General features: G+C 36.3%; 1 protein-coding gene across 1 annotated transcript in view; it reads left to right on the forward strand.

Moving 5' to 3' along the window:
* Positions 1–6381: 6381 nt before the first annotated feature.
* Positions 6382–22762, forward strand: part of LOC114250307 (carcinine transporter) — a 46287-nt gene continuing 29906 nt past the window's right edge. Inside the window, exon 1 of the mRNA XM_089732789.1 lies at positions 6382–6631. Coding sequence (XP_089588915.1) covers positions 6629–6631 — 3 coding nt within the window. The 5' untranslated portion in view covers positions 6382–6628. The remainder of the gene's footprint in view (positions 6632–22762) is intronic.

The raw sequence follows: 22762 nt of genomic DNA on the forward strand, positions 1-22762 counted from the left end.
GCCGCCACCCACCTTGAGATACGAGTTCTAAGGTCTCAGTATAGTTACAATGGCTCCCCCAACCATTCAAACCTATACGCATTAATGCTTCACGACAGAAATAGGCAGGGTGGTAGTACCTACTCGTGCGGGCTCACAAGACGTCCTGTCACCAATGTACACGTACCTCAATGATTATATTTACATATATATGTACTGAAATAAATTTAAATTTAATTCGTTTTAAAATAGCACACTCCACGAAGAACACCGGTCGCCGCTTAACATCAAATAGGCCTAGAGCTGGGTTGTAAAATTCGTTTACGAATAAGAATAGACATAGATATGTCTAGATGGATAGCTTCTAGTTCTAAGTTCTGAAGTCGTTTGTCTTAAAGAATAAGACCCCCAGTTTATTCATGTCGAGTCACGATATCAGAGTATAAGTCCAGCTGGTACCACCATCACATCTGCCGTTGCCGCGAAGAATTCCTTAAGTAATACGGCACCAAGAAATTCTCCAGTAGCACAGCACCAAGAAGGTTCTATCACCCACAATAAAAATAAAACACAAAGTTAATACAAATAGCTTCTTCAAATTACGATAAAATTTTATTCAATGGTGAAATAAAAGTAATTTACGATTCAGATGGTTCATAAATAATACAGTTTGTTATTTCGTTCGTGACATGCTCGTAATTGCTTATGGAAATGTCTCCATTATCTTCACGAGGCCAGAGAGATTACAGCAGTTGAACGTGCGGTAGGACTTCTTGTGAGTCCGCACGGGTAGGTACCACCACCCTGCCTATTTCTGCCGTGAAGCAGTAATGCGTTTCAGTTTGAAGGGTGGGGTAGCCGTTGTAACTATACTGAGACCTTAGAACTTATATCTCAAGGCAGGTGGCGGCATTTACGTTGTAGATGTCTATGGGTTCCGGTAACCGCTTAGCACCAGGTGGACCGTAAGCTCGTCGACGTACATAAGCAACAAAAAAATATATTCTAATGCAGTATAAACTGTTTTAAATATGAATCTCTACAAATCCTCTGAGTTTCTGCCGGATCTTGTCCCGACCCGAGATTCCGATCCGGTGGTAGATTCAGCGAAGCACAGCCCTTGTAAGTAGATGTTAGTAAATTCTCTCAGACCCTGTGAGCTCAACGCCAGTCAAAAGTCGGCAAAGCCCCTCAAGGCTACTTACTGGCCGATAGATAGAGAAAAAAACAAGTTAATACAGTAAACGCTAACAATATTATCGTAAATGATGAGTAAATAATTTAATACCAAGCGATATCTACACGATTTATTTTTCTCCAATATTTTTTTTTAAGTAAATTTCAGAATTTTAAGCCAAAGTAACGAAATTATTGTAATTGCCTTCGGTTTATAATGCGTCTCGTGAATCGGACATTGCGAAGTTAATGATAATAATACAGGTTGAGCTAATGAAAGCGTGTTATTAAGTAGGATACCGACTCGCTCGGCAACTTTTCGAAAATGTATATTATTGGTATTGTATAAATAACACGAATTGTGTAAACAATAAAACGAAAGCTTGAACTAATGGACCGTAATTTGTCCTAGTTTAAATTTTATAATATGGTATTTCAAATTGAAACTTTTTTTTTAATATGGCTTGGACAAGCTCACTCACGGCTTGGTGTTAAGTGGTTACTAGAGCTCATAGTCATCAACAACGTAAATGCCGCCACTCACCTTAAGACATGAGTACTAAGGTCTCTTTTTCAGTTTTTACAGTATAACGGCAGGCCCACCCTTCTAACTGAAACGCATTACTGTTTCACGCCAGAAATAGGCAGGGTGGTGGTACCTACCCGAGCGGACTCAAGACGCCTTACCACCAGTAATTAGGCAAATTACCATATTTGCGAGTTTCATTTTTATTATACGATTAAAGAGCTTAGGTAGGAATTAAATAATACGTCACTTTACCCTAACTTGTATTCATTGCCACCACTTTTCACTTACGGAGTAATTTACAGTGATCGTGTTTACACTTTCAACCCTCTGCCGAGAATGAATGCTTTTTTTTGAAGTTAAACTTCTTTAGGGAGGATGTTGAGGATGTTGGTTAATCGACTTTTTCAAATTGATTAAAATTTAAATAAAAAAAAAGAAATAAATTTAATAAAAATAAAGTATAACTTCTTACGCGCGTACATAAGTACACGCACCCTTTTTTTATGATTGAAGGACTACCGGTGGCCCGGAGGCCTTTCCAGTTTCACCAGGACAGGTGGGCGAGGGAATGAATGCTACCCCGATGCGCTCGAATATATTGCCTGATCGTCCCACCACAACGGAATGGTGCTGGTGGTGCGATCGACAACATCACTAGATGGGTGGCGCCAACCGAATCAATTGAATAGTTATTTAAAATTATTATTAAAATAAATTCATTTAATTATATTTGAGGTACTATTATCTATTTCAAGGAATAATTAGATTAGTTTTACACATATGCGCTATTTAGTCAAATACTTTACATATTATAATACAATCGACCACGTCATCGGATATGCCTAGCAACTAAGTCTACACGACAGCAGAATTTATTATAATTTATGTAATATCCTCGGAACTTGTATTATGTACTTGTATGTACTGTAACACGATGGTATTCTTTAACCGTATGACTTCATTGGTAAACATTTGCTTAGTTCCTATTTCATTAGAAAAATAATAGTACTTGCACAGTTGCATCGCTCGATATGAATACACCGGGCGTCTTATTTACCCTTTAGGCCACAACGATTTCAAAACTAAAATTAATTTAAAAAAAATGAAAGTATTTTCTTATGACGTTGGCACGTTCAACTATCGTCAGTAAACCGACTTTACAGACAACCGATTTTTTTTTCTGGTCAGGAGGAAATCGCCGAACTTCCGCCCTCCATTAGAGATGGCGGGCGGCGCATATCGGTGTCGAACCGACTAAAACCCTCCTGTCGCTCAACAACCCACCTTCGAACCTCACATGAGACAGAACTCATGAAGAGGCAAAGGGGGAAAAGTGAAGCGTTTAGTGCCCGAACACATATTATTATCCATCACCCTCCCCCTCAAATAAAGAACGCAATACCGCAACCCACCGTGAGAGATGAGTTCTAATTCTCAATTTTATAGCACAACAGCTGCCCCACCCTCGAAACCGATATACATTAGTATTTCACAGCCCAAATAGGTAGGGCGGTGGTAGATACCACTCGCACGGGGCTCACAAGACGCCCAACCACCAGTAATTACGCAAATTTTATGGAGTGAAAGATTTCCCGAGTTATGACATGTTTTTTTCAAACGAGGCTGGAGAAGAGTCTTCTGTACCCTTCATGGGCGAGACTGTTCTTCTAGAATGTCGATAAGCGTGGTTAGCGTCCACCCACCATCAAGCTTACCGTAGGATTACTTGTTAAAAAAACATACTTATTCGTAAAGGTTGCTTTTTTTTGTTTTTTTTTTATTGCCCTATAGGCAGACGAGCATACGGCCCACCTGATAGTGAGTGGTTACCGTCGCTCATGGACGTCAGCAATGCCAGGGGCAGAGCCAAGCCGCTGCCTACTGTCTAACACTCTTTACAAGGCTCGATTGAAGAAAAAAAAAACAACCATATAATACCGGTTTATAATTACTTAATCAGCTGATGCTAGATCAATGAGATCGCTTCGGTATCTTGTTCCAAAAACGACTGCTGATGTAGAAAAGTTCATTGTCCTTTTAACCTATTTGCTACGTTCGTATTGGTATTTACATATCTTTGTATTACTATTTAAGTTGAATACTTAACTCCGTTTTAATACGATCGATTATTCTCTGTCTTATTCCTTATTGGCCGTAGGCCACGTGAAAATTAAAGTCGATTATGAAAGGTAATTGACACCAATAAATGCGATATTGAATTGTTACCTCATACTAACGAAAAAGGGAAACGATTCAATCTGTGAAAGTGTTTGTACTCAGCTCCGAAATTTTGTTTCCATACGCGACTCGCTTTCAAACAATCCGACTTTGATTATACATGTAGACACGAAATTTTGCTCATTGCGTTTCTCGCTGGATCTTCTCAGTGGGTCGCGATTCCGATCCGGTGGTAGTTTTTTTTTTATTGCCCCTGTAGGCAGACGAGCATACGGCCCACCTGATGGTGAGTGACTACCGTCGCCCATGGACTTCAGCAATGCCAGGGGCAGAGCCAAGCCGCTGCCTACCGTTAAAGCGATTCTGCGAAGCACCGCTCTTGCTATGGCTAATGTTAGCAAATTCTCTCAGGTTGAGCTGCGAGCTTACCTACCTGTCCGGATCTAGCTGAAATAGCCTCACAAGCTACCAGCGAATAGGTAGGAAAAAAGATCGAAAATATTATTTAAGCATGAAATAATGTATCGATGATTCGTGCTTGCGCTTGTTTGATATTCAATCCAACGTGCACATCTATACTAATATATAAATATAAAATGGTTTTTACGGATGTTCCGTTATAACTACTGAGCCATGCATCCGATTGACTTGAAACTTAGTATCCATGTAGAAAATACTTAATGGATAGGCTAATCTTTATATGAGTGTTGGACTCCCTAATAATAATGACATTAAATAATAATGTTAATTTTAAAAGCCCAGCGTAGCGAGCGAGTACGGCTAGTTATCATATACTATATATAAATAAAGTACTTTTAATTCCTTGATTGCACACTTACCTAATATAAATCAACTAGAATCGCGTCGAAGCTAATACAATATGTTATTATATTTTCATTGATTTTGATGTTCTTTATGATTGCACGCGGCAGTAAATCTGTAATTTCAAGATAAGCGTCTGCGTTCACCTAAAACTCTCAGCGTTTGATGGCGAAAATGACATTCGCGATTCAGGGAAATCGTTCCCTCTGAAATGGGGAGTACTCTGAGGGATTGTTCGAGATGATACCGGCATCTCGTTTTTACCATCGCACCGCCCGCCACCGGAGTAGAGTTCATCCGTACTACCTGGAGCCGCTGCGGTCATCCACAGTGCGTTTCCAGAGGTATTTTTTGCCACGTACCATCCGGCTATGGAATGAGCTCCCCTCCACGGTGTTTCCCGAGCGCTATGACATGTCCTTCTTCAAACGAGGCTTGTGGAGAGTATTAAACAGTAGGCAGCGGTTTGGCTCTGCCCCTGGCATTGCTGAAGTCCATGGGCGACGGTAACCACTCGCCATCAGGTGGGCCGTATGCTCGTCTGCCTACAAGGGCAAAAAAAAAGTTTTCACTAGCATTACGTCGCCCAGTGGGACAGTTTAAGAAATAAGTGTTAGGCGTTTTCGTTATAATCGTTTTACCATTGTAACCCATCGTCACAGCGGACGTGACCTTAATTCACTGTAATTATCTCTAATCAAAATGTTCCTCGTGCATTTCCAGAGAACATTGCATTATATTCCTTTATCGTATCATATTCCAGTTCAGTATTTTCATTATATTCCTTTTTCACATAATATACTATCATTTTCAAAGAAGCCTTAATTGGGATTATTAACTGCAGTGACGATTTTGTACTTTTAAGCGACCTATGAACAGATGGGTCACAGGATAGTGCGCATAAGAATTAAGTCGTCGTGGCCTAAAGGATACGACGCCCGGTGCATTCGTATTGAGCAAGATGATTGTGTCCGTGTTCGAATCCCGGAGGAAAGTACCAATTTTTTTTCTAATCAAATAGAGTACATTCACGAATTACGGTGAAAAATAACATCGCATAGTAATATTGAAACTAGCAGATATTATAATTTGCATTACTATTATTATGCTATGCGTTATTATATTGGTGTTATTACCGTTATACCGGGCCTATTTCTGCCGTGAAACAGTAATGCGTTGTACTATAAAACTGAGACTTAGAGCTCATGTTTCAAGATAGGCCGCGGTATTACCGTGTTGATGTCCATGGGCTCAGGTAACCACTTAACCCCAGTCGGGTCGTGAGCTCATATACAAGTGTTAAAGTAATACATTTCAAAACGTACTTGGTTGTAATAATCCTCGATTATCATAATCTATCTTGATCCTAAAATAATTCAAAATAAGCGATTAGTAAAATTTTCACGTGCCCCTGACATTGTATTATTTATGTTCGTGAACAAAATGAAAATGAGTACTTCGAACTTCAATCTTATTGGTCTAACAAGCGCCGATACTACCGCACTGCGCTCTCCGTTTCCCGACTTTGGTGTTTGGGAAAACAAAAGCTGCCAGCCATGTGATAGTAGTCGTTGGTATAAACTTAGACTTTAATCTGTTTTTCATAAGGTGTATTTTGATGTGTTACAACAATTATACTGCAGAGTCATTCATGTATATTTTGTTCGTGCTTCGGTCTCGTCGCTGGCCGCCAGTACACGCAGCGTATGTCTGCAGGTTGGTAACGCATCAAGCAGACGCGCGCACGAACCGGTTTTAAATAAATTGCGAATCGCGAAAGGTATTTAACGCTTTCTTAAAATAAATAATACACAGTTCGATAAATAATTTTTTTACCGTTTATGTGTTATTTTAATCGTTAACACAATATATGTTTTGGTGAATTAAAAAAAATTCAATCTATAACTGAATTAAATAAAAGTGTTTGCGCGCGTGCAAATCGGAATGGTAAGTTGGCGCTTGTTCTGGTTTGTTTTTAGTTTAAGGCGTAAGCAAAATTTAATGGCTTGTTTCAGCGATATTTGCAGTGATTAATCTGTGTCACCTAAAAAAAAGTATGATTTTGAACATGAAGAAGAAGATTTGTTTAGTTTCCGCGAGTCATTGACCTCATTAAAGCTACTTTTACGGTTTAACTTCGCGGTTTTTACGGTCATTATGTAACTTTTCGAAACGTAAAAGCAGTTTTAATTTTGAAGAAGTATGATGACAATACTTTTGGAAACCCTATCATAGCTTTCGTGGCGGGAGCGCCTATTGAGGTTGAGTGCCTTTTCAAATTTTGTACGCTTTACAATGCGGTTCACGAAATATAAAATTAGTATTTAGTTTGTGGCCATTTCAGCTGCAGTAGCGGTTTTCTAACGACCTGGAAACATAAATAAATTTTAAATAATAATAATAATAATAAATTTTTACTAACAATCACGCCACGTTAACAGGTCCCGTGATAAGTTCGTAAAGAACTTGTGTTACAGGTACCAGATAACGGAAATATGTAAATGTAAGATTTTTATTATACACATACATATATTTAATATACATCCATAACCCTGGAAGACATTTATATTTATCATACAAATATCTTTCCTTGGCGGGATTTGAACCCGCGACCCCCTTGTGTAGTGACCATGTCACTTACCACTACACCAGAGGGCCGTTTCCATACATTACTTCCATTAATGTCCATACATTACTTCATTAAATGATCCATATGTACATGTTCATAATAAGCCGAATGTATTTGCAAGTGTTAAAACATATGCGAAAGAAAAAACAAACTTATGGTGGGAAAAATAATACCATAGTCGCAATTTAAAGCCACAGCTGTTATTTGAGTGCGCCACGCATGTGTATTCAAAGTATTAACTTTAAAGTTGTCACAGTCAATTGTAGTTATCACAATTTAATTTATTGTCGTCGAAAACAGACTTCGGGGTAGCTCAACGTTGTCATATTTGATTTCCGTCACATGTTTCTTTTGGCTTTAGCTGGCTTTGGCCAACGAGAATACGGCTTGCCTAATTGGTAGATCGTCATAGTCACTTATGGACGTAGCAATATCAGAAACTCCTCGCTCAGTGAATCTAGCATGACCCCTCGAGGTCACTAGAATAGGAAAAAAAAGAAAATGAAATAATCAGGAACACAGCTAAGCCGTCGCCTACCGACCAGCTAACCTTGATTGAAGAAGAAAATTCCTGGAGTTCAGTATAGCACCGATATTGCCAAAGATACAACCACACAGCTGTTTACATAAAGCAAATTTGTTTCATCAGCTTACAAAAACGTTCAAACAGATAAAAAAATGTTAAAATTATGATAGTATCTTTTTGAACTGGAATTTATTTCAGGTCATTCTCATCACTGATAAGGAAATGTATCCATAGGTTGTATTCATAGTTTATTTTTTATCAATTTTCGTAATCGTAAATTGATAAGCACATTTATCTTTTAAGTAGTTGATAAAAAAAATTGTTCAAAAACAATATTAATTCCATGCTGTATTGTTTGTTTGGCGTTGGCGTCAGACGGGCATTCGTCTCACTGGTGGTAGGACCTCTTGGGAGTCCGCACGGGTAGGTACCACCACCCCGCCTATTTCCGCCGTGAAGCAGTAATGCGTTTCGGTTCGAAGGGTGGGGCAGCCGTTGTAACTATACTGAGACTACTGTACTGAGACCTTAGAACTTATATCTCGAGGTGGGTGGCGCATTTACGTTGTAGATGTCTATGGGCTCCAGTAACCACTTAACACCAGGTGGGCTGTGAGCTCGTCCATCCAACTAAGCAATAAAAAAAAAAAAAAAAATCGTTTAACTTGATCTTAAGTGGTCGAAAACAAGTCAAGATTCTGTGCTACCAACTACTATTTAGTCAGTCCAAGCTTTAATAGGCGGTGGCTTGACTGTGTCCCTGACATTGATAATGTCTATCCAGTAGCCACTCGGCATTAGGGGGGTCGTATGCTGCTCTGCCTTAAAAAAAACTTTATAAAATACTTCATCGGCGGTCTTCTATTTGAATAACCCAGCATAATTTTTGCACTGGGTAGAAGGAGATTACTAGTAACATGTTTTGTTTTATTGCTACTTATCTTTGTCTTGATACTGACCAGTGAATAAAGTCACGGGCTAAAAGTAGTGCACGTAACAATAAGTTTTTAATTGTAGACGTGTGCTCATGAGCGCTCACGGTTAACTATTAGTAATTTAGTATAGACAGCGTTAACGACAAGGATGATGCATACGTTTTATCCTTTTATCTTTTTCCGGTAATTTATTTATTTATTTAAGTAATTGATTTAAATAATTTATTTTAATCGTAGGACATCACAGATATTTGACAAATAAGACTGATAGCAAGCCGAACTAGAATTATAATACAATTAAAAATATATCTGATCTCGCTGAGATGTTAGGCTTAGAGTAATAAAAATATTGTATTGACAATGGTACTTGATGCGTAAGCATATTTTGAAGTTAATCGGACATTGATTGGTGGAAATTAAGTTTATTTCTCTTATTTATTATTACGCTTGTCCGCTTAAGATGAGCATACGGCCCACCTGATGGTGAGATGTCACCGTCGCTCATGGATAGCTTGGCAATACTAAGAGCACAACCAGCCACTGTCCACTTACTACGAGGTTGAAACGTTCCGTTTACACATAAAACAGTTCGACAATACAGTCGAGATTGCTTTAAATAAATAAATAATAAATAAATATTTACTAACAATCACGCCACGTTAACTGGTCCCGTGATAAGTTCGTAAAGAACTTGTGTTACAGGTACCAGATAACGGAAATAAATGTAAGATTTTTTATTATACATATACATATATTTTTTTAATAAACATCCATAACCCTGGAAAAGACATTTATATTTACCATACAAATATCTTCCCTTGGCGGGATTCGAACCCGCGACCCCCTTGTGTAGTGACCATGTCACTTACCACTACACCAGACGTCCGTAAAGTTATTTTTAAAAAAGAAAATCCTTTGCTTTTCAAATCAAATTACTTATTCAAAGAAACAAAAAAAAAACGTACACAATACCGGATATCCGAAAACCTCTATCGATCATTTTCCTTGTAGGTATTGACGACCTCATTCTTTGAAACTCATCTTCTCGAAATCTCATAGAAACTCACCTCTGTGCTTTGCTAACGCGGGTATTTCCTCATGTTTTGTATTTAATTGACGCTAAATTATCAGTAATGAATACTTAATGCTCGTGGTCTTAAAAAAACTGAATAAGATTTACCCAGTGTTTGTGTGCGCAAAAAAATTTGAATCGCAGATCCTAGTAATCGAACGAAAAAACTGTTTCGTTTCATAAATAATACAATTTTAGTACATATGTGCGTATTAAAAACACTAATATGCGTAGCTAAGTGTTAGGATTGATGCGATCTCTGAAGCCTAGAATAGAAGTCGTCGTGGCCTAAAGGATAAGACGTCTGGTGCATTCGTGTATAGCGATGCAACGGTGTTCGAATCCCGCAGGCGGGTACCAATTTTTCTAATGAAATACGTACTTAACAATTGTTCACGATTGACTTCCACGGTGAAGGAATAACATCGTGTAATAAAAATGAAACCCGCAAAATTATAATTTGCGTAATTACTGGTGGTAGGACCTCTTGTGAGTCCGCACGGGTAGGTACCACCACCCTGTCTATTTCTGCCGTGAAGCAGTAATGCGTTTCGGTTTGAAGGATGGGGCAGTCGTTGTACTACATATACTGAGACCTTAGAACTTATACCTCAAGGTGGGTGGCGCATTTACGTTGTAGATGTCTATGGGCTCCAGTAACCACTTAACGCCAGGTGGGCTGTGAACTCGTCCACCCACCTAAGCTATAAAAAAAAAAAAGAAAAAAGCTAAATGTTAGGGCTGATGTCATCTCTGAGGTCTATTAGGACATGAAACCAATTTTAAATCTTAATTCAATGTTCTTTCACGAGCACGCATGAGTAGACATCACCAGCCAGCTTATTTTTATCCCGCAGAAAGCTTACAATCCGATTCCAAGGGCGGAATGGCCATCATGCAATACAATTAAGACATCGTCAGCAGATCGAGAAAGCGGCAATTAGTATCGTTCATATTTTACTTTTAGAATTTTTACTCATCGCAAGAGTTATCCAGGAACGAATTGAAATGCTCTGTCATCATGAATCTCTCAATACTTTTGTTGTTTTGTTGTGGTCTAAGCTAGACGTGGTTGATATTCACCGGCCACAAAAGCAGACTGCATCCGAAGAATAACTTAAAGACGTCAAATACCCACATCATCACTACATAGTATAAAACAAAGACGCTTTCTCTGTCCCTATATCCCTATATATATACAGCGACATGTATGCTTAAATCTTTAAACTACGCAACGGATTTTGATGCGTTTTTTTTTAAATAGATAGAGTTATTGAAGACTAGCGACCCGCCCAACATTAAAATACACATGAAACAAAAAAATAAAATAAAAAAAAGTAGCCTATGTTCATCAGGGACAATGTCGGCTTCTAATGGAAAAAGAATTTTTCAAATCGGTCCAGTTGTTTCGGAGCCTATTCGAAACAAACAAACAAACAAATCTTTCCTCTTTATAATATTAGTATAGATATAGAAGAAGGTTTATATGTATAATAACATCCATTAAATAGTGGAGAGAAATAAATAGTAAATTACAGTTTCCGAAGCGAAGCGAGGGCGGGTCGCTAGTATGGAATAAAATTGTCAGTTGTGCGTTGATGTAACATATTATGCTGTTAGGTCAAGCAACGATATTTACATTTTGCTGGAAATTATGTGGGCGGCTTTATTCATGTTATGTCTGGTCGTCTGCTGTCTAGCCTAAAAATAAAATCTTAAGCTTAACAAAATAGAAAATTGTGTGGGCGATGTTCCTGATGTTAGTGGATTTAACGTTGATGAATGCAGTAATAAGATACGGGTGTGCCAGGTGTTAATAACCCCCATATTATAACCATACCCCACATAGTTGTTACTGATGGCGTCAACGCAGCGTTAATTCGCTTTTTTTCCTTCCTGTTCTAGTGACCTCGAGGGGTCATACTATATTCACCGGGCGAGTAGGTGAGCTCACGGGGCTCTAACCTGTGGATGTTCATTCGCTCAATTCAAAAGCAATGTATTGAAATTTATGATGTGTTTAAGACGATTCCTATAAAAGCGCATAAGTTTTCGTACCACGCCATTCCTTTCAACCAATGATTGCATTTCATATGTGTATACTTCACATGTAAAGTTATTTATTTAAATATTTGATGTATTTGACACAATTACCATAAAAGCGCATACTTTTTTGTACCATGTCATTCCTTTCAACCAATGATTGCATTTCATTTCACATGTAAAGTAATTTATTGAAATATTGGATGTGTTTGACACAATTACCATATAAGCGCATACTTTTTTGTACCATGTCATTCCTTTCAACCAATGATTGCTTTTCATTTCACATGTAAAGTAATTTATTGAAATATTGGATGTGTTTGACACAATTACCATAAAAGCGCATACTTTTTTGTACCATGCCATTACTTTTAACCAATGATTGCACATCATATATGTATACTTCACATGTATGGCGAACTTATAGGCCGAGTGTATTGGTTCATAATAATAATACCTCTGTTTGCATCAAGATTTTTAATCGTGTTATCGCGTTACCACGGCAACGACATGTCCTTGACATTTCAAAAGCGATACAAATCTAATTATTAGCGCTTACCATACTCTAAAGCCGTGTAAAATTACAAAAGCATAATTCTATATGTATTCCAATAAATCTTAGCTATCCTAATTTCATAAATGTGAAAAATTGTATGTTCATCGTAGCTCAATCTTCCAAAAATGACAAGATTTAGTTGAAATGGACAAAATAGTCTATGTTCCAAATGAGCACATACATCCTTTTTAGGACCCTTTTACCCTGGTAAATAGCATGACCCGGGAAATGTCGGGTGTATCTGCTATCATAATGTTAAAGTGTATTTTCCGGTTTGTGAGTGGACCTACAAATCGATTGGTGGCTTTTGAACCAGAGAATGACATAAGCAACTCATATCCCGAGAAAAGACGAGTTTCATTCTTTCTGATTTTTAATGTATATTGAAATAACGTAATTTCAACGGTGGGTACTTTTTCTTCGGGCTGTGGTCCGAACATCCTATGAGGTTAGAGCCCCGGGGGTATGTGGGACTCGACAACCGGAGATCGGGTACTGCCTTTGATTGCCTAGAAGATTGCACAAAGTGGGAATGAGTTGCCCGCTCCGGGCATTTCAATATTGTAATAATTGTTATGTTATTATACTCATGTAAAAATGAATATTTAAAAAAATCTAATATTAAAAAAAATATCTAATATTTAAAAAAAAAAAACATGCCCGCTGAGTTTCTTGCCAATTCTTCTCAGGACGGAGGCTAGTTCTTGTGAATTGGCGGTAGTTCTTTTGACGTTCAACAAGTATGTACTTTCATTTATGTTGAATAAATTTTTTTTTGATTTGATTTGATTTGATTCGAATTTAGCTAAATATAAGTAAACGGTCATACATTACTTTTTCCAAATTCATGCACAATTAAAATGTAGCTAAATATATTAGTAACCTTTCACACATGATTATTCCAAAATCTGTGCACAGTTTGGGGGGGTGCTTCCATCTTCGATGATATTAGGTTATATATTTTGTACTTTGCGTACCGTCATAACATTTAACTAAACTATTGTTGATATTAAGGGCTGTATCAACGAGCTTACATGACTTTTTACTCGGTTACCTGCTCGCCGGGGCCCATAAAAATCACGACGTGATTGTCGCCATGCGACATAATGTTTATCTCATAAGTTTATTGCGCAACAAATTATCCCTTCTTCCCGGAAGGAATGCCTGCTTGAGCTCCCCTCTAGTATGTGAGCGCCATAACATGTTCTTCTTCAAACGAGGCTTATGAAGAGTTAAGTACTTATCCGTTGGCAGCGTCTTGGCTCTGTCCCTGGCATTTCTGAGGTACATGAGCGACGGTAATCACTCACCATCAGGTGGGCCGTATGATCGTCTGCCTGCAAGGGCAATAAAAAAATATTCCCGGTCGAAATAGACAAGTTCTCTCACAGCTCCCAATACCTTCCAATAAGGTTTGATTATTTTTAACTTGACGTCTAATCCTAAGTCGTCAAATATTGAGTGTATAAATCTATGCTTGACGTTATCTATACTAATACTAATATACTAATACTAATACTAATAATATTATAAAGAGGAAAGATTTGTTTGTTTGTTTGTTTCTAATAGGCTCCGAAACTACTGGACCGATTTGAAAAATTCTTTTTCCATTAGAAGCCGACATTGTCCCTGATGAACATAGGATACTTTTTTTTTTTTTTTGGTTTCATGTGTGTTTTAATGTTTCCGAAGCGAAGCGAGGGCGGGTCGCTAGTTCCTTGATATTTTGAAGTCGTTCGTGATCCGAGTTTCAGCCCACTGAGTTTCTCGGCGGATCTTCTCAGTGGGTCGCGTTTCCGATCCGGTGGTAGATTCTGCGAAGCACTGCTCTTGCTAGGGCCGGTGTTAGCAACACTCCGGTTTGAGCCCCGTGAGCTCACCTACACGTTAGGGTGAAGCTGAAATAACCTCTCAAGGCTATCAGCATAGGTAGGAAAAAAATAAGATCCAAGTTAGTTAACGTATTTTCCTAAAGGATGATCTTCGTGTATGATTTGACCGCCGGCATCATGGCATCGCTTCTTACAAAAAATGCGCCGTATATCCGTTATGCTTAATATATCTTCGGTTAATTACGTTTTCAAAGAATTTAAATGTTTTTACGGATATATTTTTTTATGTTTCCGTATTCACAACAAGGTATTCATTTTTAATCATAAAATCTTTGTATCGAATTTTGCTTGTTTCTCGTCTTTTTTATTTACTGCATCAGTTAGGTGAATAAGCCGACCGTCGACTTGTTTTTATAATAATTACTAGAGCTTAAAGATATTACAACTTAAATCCCATTCTGAGACTAAGGTAGAATGAAGTGGATGAAGATTTTCTCTATATATCTATTGAAGTATAGTAGTATACCGCGTACTTCCACTGATCCAGAAAGCAATAATCAACCCAATCACCATAGCTTAGATTGCAAAATATATTTTCAACCAATGGAACTATAATGATCACTTAATGATTTTTTATACAACAGATATCTTATCTTCATAGTAACTGACTCTTCAAATCTGATCGCGCCATACCTATATGTTGACACATGTTGACAAGTAGCATTAATGAAAAGTACAAAAGATGGGATAAGCGCGTGAGTAAAAAAGATAGCTATAATTGGAACGATTTAACTTGTAATATTATTATTGCATTTGTTTAGACGCGACTAAAGACGAAACGTCCCAATTGGCCTGTTTTCGAGTCTTCACTTGACGTGCGCTTGAAACATATCTGCTTCTTTTTACATATAAAATATCATTGTGATCACTGCTATTTTTCAATCGTGGCTTTAACAAATAAACCGTCAATATTAGCGGATCGTAATTAGCATAATCTTTTGTAAGTGGATTTCGGAAATATGTTTTCAACTATAATTTTTTTTGTGTTTATCACGTAATGGATGTAAATCGTACAACGACTGATTTTAACTGAAGATTTATATGTGTTTATCGTTTGAAGGTTTTTTACATTATTTATCATTGTCAAAAGTATGTGTAAAGAAAAACCTCATTGTCTAAAAATCTCATAGACCTTTAAAGTAGGAAGGCGACATATAGTTCTATACGTACAATTGCTTAAATAAATAGCATCCATTTTGAAGGCACACACATAAACATATATCTATCTCGTTCTTACTCAGCACTGTAACTCGCAGGAAAACAATATAACAGTATTTCAGTGCGTACACAAAATGAAACGTGAATATACGTAAAAACCTAATGAGGCCGAAAATCATAGACCTATGTAGTAGTTAGTAACTTCATAGTTTCCTAAAAAGATATTTTCTTAAATTTCATTAAGTGAAGTTGACATTCAGTAAAAAGAAAGTTCAGTTGGTTTAAATATCTATATATTAATACGTGAAGCAAAAACTTTGTACCCCTTTTTACGAAGATTGCGCGGACGGAGTAGTATGAAATTTCTCACACTTATAGAGAACATAGAGAAGAAGTGCAGAACTCTAATTTTTTTTTTAAATTGTGCATTAAGAATACATTAAATCAATAAAGAAAACATTACACACACTACCATATATTTGAGACAACACATACGTATAAATATGCTCTTAGTGTATTGTCAATTGTGAAACTTTTGTTATTCTTTAGTCTGTGGTCAAATTGAGAATAGATTAATATTGTTTGTCTTTAATATTATTTATTTATAGTGTAGTTTTGGCGAAATCTGTATTATTATAGAAGTATAATAGTGCTTGAAAATATAACCATAATAATGTTTAAACTTTTAATTTCAATTAATTATAGTCGAATTTCGACTACTGCGGGGCCACTACTTAATTTTATTAGATTAAAGGCTTTAAGTGTTGTTTATTATTATACATATACCGAACAGAAAACCCAATTAAGCCTTTTATTGTTTATTGATTTTGAAGCACCCAATATCATTATACCTATATGTAACTGGTAAGAAAGACTCTAGGCACAGTCGTGTAGTTTTATCGGATGTTTTATTAGATCTTTTTTTGTTTTTGGCAATGATGAGCGACACGCCAACGATATATCCAGTTTCACACTAGAACCTCATCTCAGCCTCATTATCCTCCTGCCCTTCTCCCAGTCACCTGGGGTCTGCGCTACATGTTTTCTCTTTCCATACTCCTCTATCATATACCATTTCTTCGCTCACTCCCCTCTTACCCATATCGTCTTTCACGCTATCCATCCATTACTTCTTAGGTCTACCTCTTCCTCTATATCCTAATCCTCATTCATATTTAACGCTCTCTTTACTTCACTCCCACCTTATTGATAGTCTAAAACACATATTTATTATTTATACGAATTTTAGTACTTTGACTGCTACTGGGATAATTAATTATGTCGATTTCTATTACTAAAGCGCCGGAAAATCTAGTATACTCTGGGTATGACGAATCTAAAGATATAGAGAACGAATCTATTTCTAAGAGGCCTAAAAGATTAAAACATACATTAACAAACAAAGGAAGGCAACGTTAGACAAACCAAGCGCTTAGTGACAAAACTCTTTATAATTACTTCAGTGCGCCGCGTAGGGCACCGGTGACCTACACGGTAGTGAAAGGGTTAAAGTACTAGAGGTTAGTTGTGCTGTGGCGTTGGTATAATTAACGCGTGAGCAGCGGTGAGTATCGTTCGGTGGGCTGTCGATCCGTTTACCTCCGACAGGAATAACAAAACTAAAATATTTTCTTCACAGAAATATGGACGGTAGTCGGCACAATATTCAAATGTCAATACAAAACAGCTCAGTCACCAGTGACCAAGAAAACTGCAGTGTTCCGAACGTCAGAAATGTGTAATATTAGGTATAAAGACAGTAGTAACACGGGCGTGCTTAAACCGTAAAATTAGTTTTAATTATGTTATATTTTTTAAGGGGTTTTATGACCTGGTAACTAAGACCTTTAAGGTCATGACGTCTTATTTTAATTGATATTCCTATTTTTATGAAAAATGATAATATGAAGTGAAATGAAATGAAATGAAGATGATTAATTTGAGACCATAATCAACTGAGATGAAATTAAATTAAATTTAATGGGATGAGGTGATATGGGATGACATAATATATAATCTCAGTAACATCAAAGGTGATCATTTGCTGAGGTTTTTTTAGTGGACTTTTTGGAGGATCCCGAGAAGTTACATCCAGCGGCTTTGTTTCATTTTCCCACATTTGTGCACTTTCACAGATATTAAACAGTTAATAAACCACCGTTATTACACATTTAAATCTGAAGAAACACTAAATAGATAAATTAAAACAAATCACACAATTTCACTCCTCGCATTCCCGCCAAAAAGTCATCTATACTAATCTATACTAATATATTAATCTACAGTGGTTTTTACGGATGTCCCGTTATAACTACTGAACCATGCATCCGATTGACTTGAAACTTGGTATCCATGTAGAAAATACATGTACTTAATGGATAGGCTAATTAATATTTATATAAGTGTTGGACTCCCTACACCAGTTGCGGGGGCGTTAATTATGAGAATCTTTGTGGGGGTGACAAATAATAATGTTAATTTTAAATGCCCAGCGAAGCGGTCGGACGGACAGCTAGTATAATAGCCGGCAAACTTCTTGAGCATTTGTCGACGTAGTGGGGGTAAGTTTGCGCATGGTACACTCACGTGCAAAAACATTATTTACTCTGCGTTATAATGCAATTAAATTATTAAAATCAACATATGTATTTATTTATATATTTATTAGAACATCAACAAAAAATATAGGTTAATAATTTTAATAATTGAATCTTGGGGTAAAATAGATATTCCTTCTATTAAGTAAAAACTAGAGCTGTTGCCAGGTCTTGGTTCAGTTGAAGCGAAGCTGGTATTTGTAATTTTTTTTTCGTTATCATAATCTTGACCATCATCATCGTCACTGTTTTCATCACCAGAGTAGCTATCATCGTGATGAGTCGACATAGTGCTCATCGGTGTAGTTTATAACTCGGTCGGTTCGGTCTTCTTTTTTGTCTATAATTAATTATTTTTTGAAGATATTCGATTCGTAGTAATTGAATGTAACTTTTTTCAATTACCAGCTTCCGATTATTTTCTGTTTTTTTTTCATCTGAAGCCTAGCTCTTTCATAATTCGTCGTAACTTCATTTCGAGCCATTAAAATTTATATCTTCTTTAAATTTTTCGAAGCCTTTCTACGGTACGGAGTTTCGCTGCTTGTTATGAATACATATTTTTATTACAGATTGAATGAAACTATCAATTCCGGTAACTTTCTTCTTCCCTGATCTTTTCTTACCCGGAGTACGAAACACGGCGAGCAAGCCAGAGCCTTTAGCTTCGTTAATATTGCACCTAACAGTACTCACTGATGTTTTTGTTGCTTCCGAAGTCTGTTTTACTTTTTCCATATCATTCTTTCCCTGTTTTATAATGAAGCAATATACGTCGTACACAATTTTTCTACCCTTTCTTTTGAATACTACACCAGTTTGTCACTGCATAGTGTATTTTTTATAAAAAATCAACAAACACTCGACAAATAGCAATGGCAACAAAGTCAACAAGCAATTATAACAAATAACTTAACTATTAATAACGATAGACTTTTCACTATACGCAAGCGTACTTTTGGGAGCAAGCGGAACTAGGGCGCGGTGCGGGACGCAAGGCTCGACTGATCTACCAATAACGCGCTCGATACGATTTCCCCTGCCGTCGCGCCTCACCCTCACCACCAAAGTGATCTAAAATTCGGTTCTGCGCAGTCAAGGTCATTTGCTCAAGAAGTTTGCCGGTTACTATACCTATAGTTATACGATTCGTAAAAATCGATGAAAATAACACAACCGTATTGCTTATTTTTAACCAAGTTTTTACGCTTGCTGCAATTTATTCGATGTCTCGTTGTGAATATTAATAGCGCGGCGCCTTGGATCTTTTGTAAGGTATCGCTTATTTCCAAGATAAACCGGCTCTAGAACTATACATAGCGCGTAGTTTATAGTGAATCTTTCATTGTTCAGAGCTGAGAATGATACATAAAAATATTGCTCAACTGTTCAAAAATGTAGTTACAATTCGATTTATCATTATTAAACGTTATAAATTAATAAGATTATTGATTTTTAATAAAAAAGAATAATAAAATCATTTATTCACCTTTCACACAGATTTAGATTATTATTAGTAGATAAAAAAAAGAAAAAAAAAAAGGCGAAAGTTACCCATGTTCCCCTTTAGTTGATTGCGGGATTTAAGGTTAGGTACTTTTGTATTTCCTCTTGCACGTATTATGGGACTTATGGCAGGATTTGGGGGAGGCTTATGCGAAAGTAAAACAATCTTTGCCGATGTCAAATGTTTAGAAAAATTGCATTAATAGTATGTACCTAAATATGAATTAAGGTTGTTAAAAAGGCTTTTTTATCTTTATCTTTACTTTTGTATTAATTTTATTTAAAAAATTGTAATAATCAGTTGATTAATTGGGTGCCTGTGTGAACGTTGCTCCACAGGTGCCGGGGTTAGATCTCTTGAAGATATTTTTCCTTTTTTTTTTTTTGTTTTTATATTTTGTTGCCTACATACGTGAAAAAATAATTTACTTTGATCTCTTTTTTGGAAATTCGAGATTTCGAAATTTATGGAATTTATTTAGTCTGACTATCGTGTTTGATATCTGTTTGATTATGCCTTCTCCTAGTCTACATTAATACGTACATACATATAACATTTTATTATCTATTGTATGTATATTACGTTTGCAATTTATATGCAAATCACCATTTATTTCATAAATACGCTAAATATGTTAATTTTTCGTGTACTTGTTAAAATTAATAATTAAATTACCCACGCTCTACGATAAAAATGTTTCATCGTGATATGATCATTGAATAATCTTTTTAAAATATTTCCGTGCATTTTGTATTTATAGTAATATTTATTGTAATCATAAAAATGGGCTATAATGTGATGCCAAATGCTCAGCCGCCAACGACCATAAAAACCCATTTACATCCGACGCGATCTTGAGACTGTGAATCTATTTATTTATTTATATATATAAAAATGAATTGCCGTTATTTAGTCTCGCTAAAACTCGAGAACGGCAGGACCGATTTGGCTAATTTTGATCTTGAATTATTTGTGGAAGTCCAGAGAAGGTTTAAAAGGTAGATAAATATGAAAATGCTCGGAATTAAATAAAAATAATTAATTTGTTTTTCCTTTGATGTCCCCCCCCCCGTCGGACGGATTCCTTTTGTTTGTTTTAAGTTTATTTTATGCAAAAGCTTAGGTCTTTTATTTATTGATTGAGGCATTACGAAATCTGCCGGGTCAGCTAGTATGAAATGATAATTATATCTTGCTGCCAATTTACAGAAATAATTTTGTGGTGCTGTCAATTTATAGCCGTAAGTGTAATTTGATTGTATTTACTACTCGCGAAACCTGAGCTACTATCTAACAGTAACGTACCTAACTTAACTAGCAAACTAATTTTACTAGTTAAACCCGGCCCATTTCGCTGTCTTTAATTCGATCTTTATCCAAACTCATCATTGATTAGGCCTATTTGAAGTTTTCCTGAGATTATCGAAAGCGCTTTAGCTGTTTCATAGTTTATATATACATACAAACATAAAACTTTTATACATAGACGTTGGTCCATTGCATTGTAACATTGACACTGATATTCTTGCTATACTACTCGTATACATTAATATAAACTAAATTGTGGCCGTTAGCCGTTTAAGGCTTAATTACGTTGATGAATGTAAATATTAAGGTCTAATTATTGATAAGAAGTTTAATTGAAAATCATACGCTACTGATAATTCTAATAAGCTAAGCTAATAGAGGTCGTATTAGGTAATTTCTGTTAATTCAACAGGTCATCGAATAAAGTCATATTATAAGTAGTTATATTAAGCATTTTCGGATTTACAAAGGGAAGATCAATTACTGAGCGGACAAAATTGCTCGGTAGACCGACGATCTAAATGTGTGATATGATAAAATTAAAAATACAGTTTATAAGGTGGTATGTATGTGAATAAACTGAAAAGTTCCGGTAGTTTATAACAGAGCCCTGAAACTGCGATACTTTAAGACAAATATTTTTTCTGTATGGAAACTAGCGACATCCTGTAGCGGTTGCCCCTAAACTTATATGTTTTTAAAGTTAAGGCATTTAAATATGGTATAACTAAACACAGAAAAAAATAATTAATAAATCATACAAGTCTTTATTTGTTACATATACGAGTAGATAAATTGATTAAATTTTATCAATGTGTGGTTACCGAAAACTTACAATATCCTTGATTAAAAATAAAATATACGTAATATGTTACTGTCCTCTACAGGAGCAATGAGAAACTAATCGAAGCGAAGCTATCTAGTGGCCGACGCCCGTAAACAGTTTGGTTGAGTGCTTGAGTTGCTTATCTATAACTAATTTATGTCCACCTTGAGATATAAGTTCTATGGTTTCAGTATAGTCATAACGGCTGCCCCACCCTTCAAACCGAAACGCATTACTGCTTGACGGCAGAAATAGGCAGGGCGGTGGCACCTACCCGTGCGGACGCACTAGAGGTCCTGCCACCAGCAATTACGCAAATTATAATTTTGCGGGTTTGATTTTTATTACGCAATGTTATTCCGTCACCGAGAAAGTCAATCGTGAACATTTGTTAAGTACGTATTTCATTAGGAAAATTGGTACCCGCCTGCGGGATTCGAACACCGTTGCATCGCTAGATCCGAATGCACCGAACGTCTTATCCTTTAGGCCACGACGACTTAGCAACTAACAAAATACCGCTTGCTTTAAACGCGTCAAGCTAATTTTTATCAGGTTTAAATTTTCTTCTAATAAACCTGTTATGCTGATTTAACGAAAAAGGTATTAAATTATAGTCAGCTTCGTGATACTTGTGCAGTGCGTTAACATGACTCTTCACATTCTGTTTTCATTACACTCGAGTTAGTCGAGTGTACATATATTATGTTTGTCATTATAAATTACCTTGGAACTAGAGCTAAGCATGTTTATAGGTTTATGACGTAAATGTATTTCTCTAACAAAACGATTGCTGCTGAAAAATAACATGGCCGCTGCGATATTCAAATAATTTTTTTGTAGTCTATTTATAATAAAAGATTTAGGTTTAAGGTACTTTAATTATGTAGTTTATTAAAGTTTAAAATCTAAATAATCAATCTCTTCAAATTAAATATTAAAATGTATCTCTAGGTACACTGCTTGCCGTCCAATATTTATTATTTACCTTATAATTTTAAACTAAAAGTATCTTGTGGCTTTACTAAG

Source organism: Bombyx mandarina, chromosome 15, assembly GCF_030267445.1.
Source record: "Bombyx mandarina strain Sakado chromosome 15, ASM3026744v2".
In the NCBI taxonomy this organism is placed as follows: Eukaryota; Metazoa; Arthropoda; class Insecta; order Lepidoptera; family Bombycidae; genus Bombyx; species Bombyx mandarina.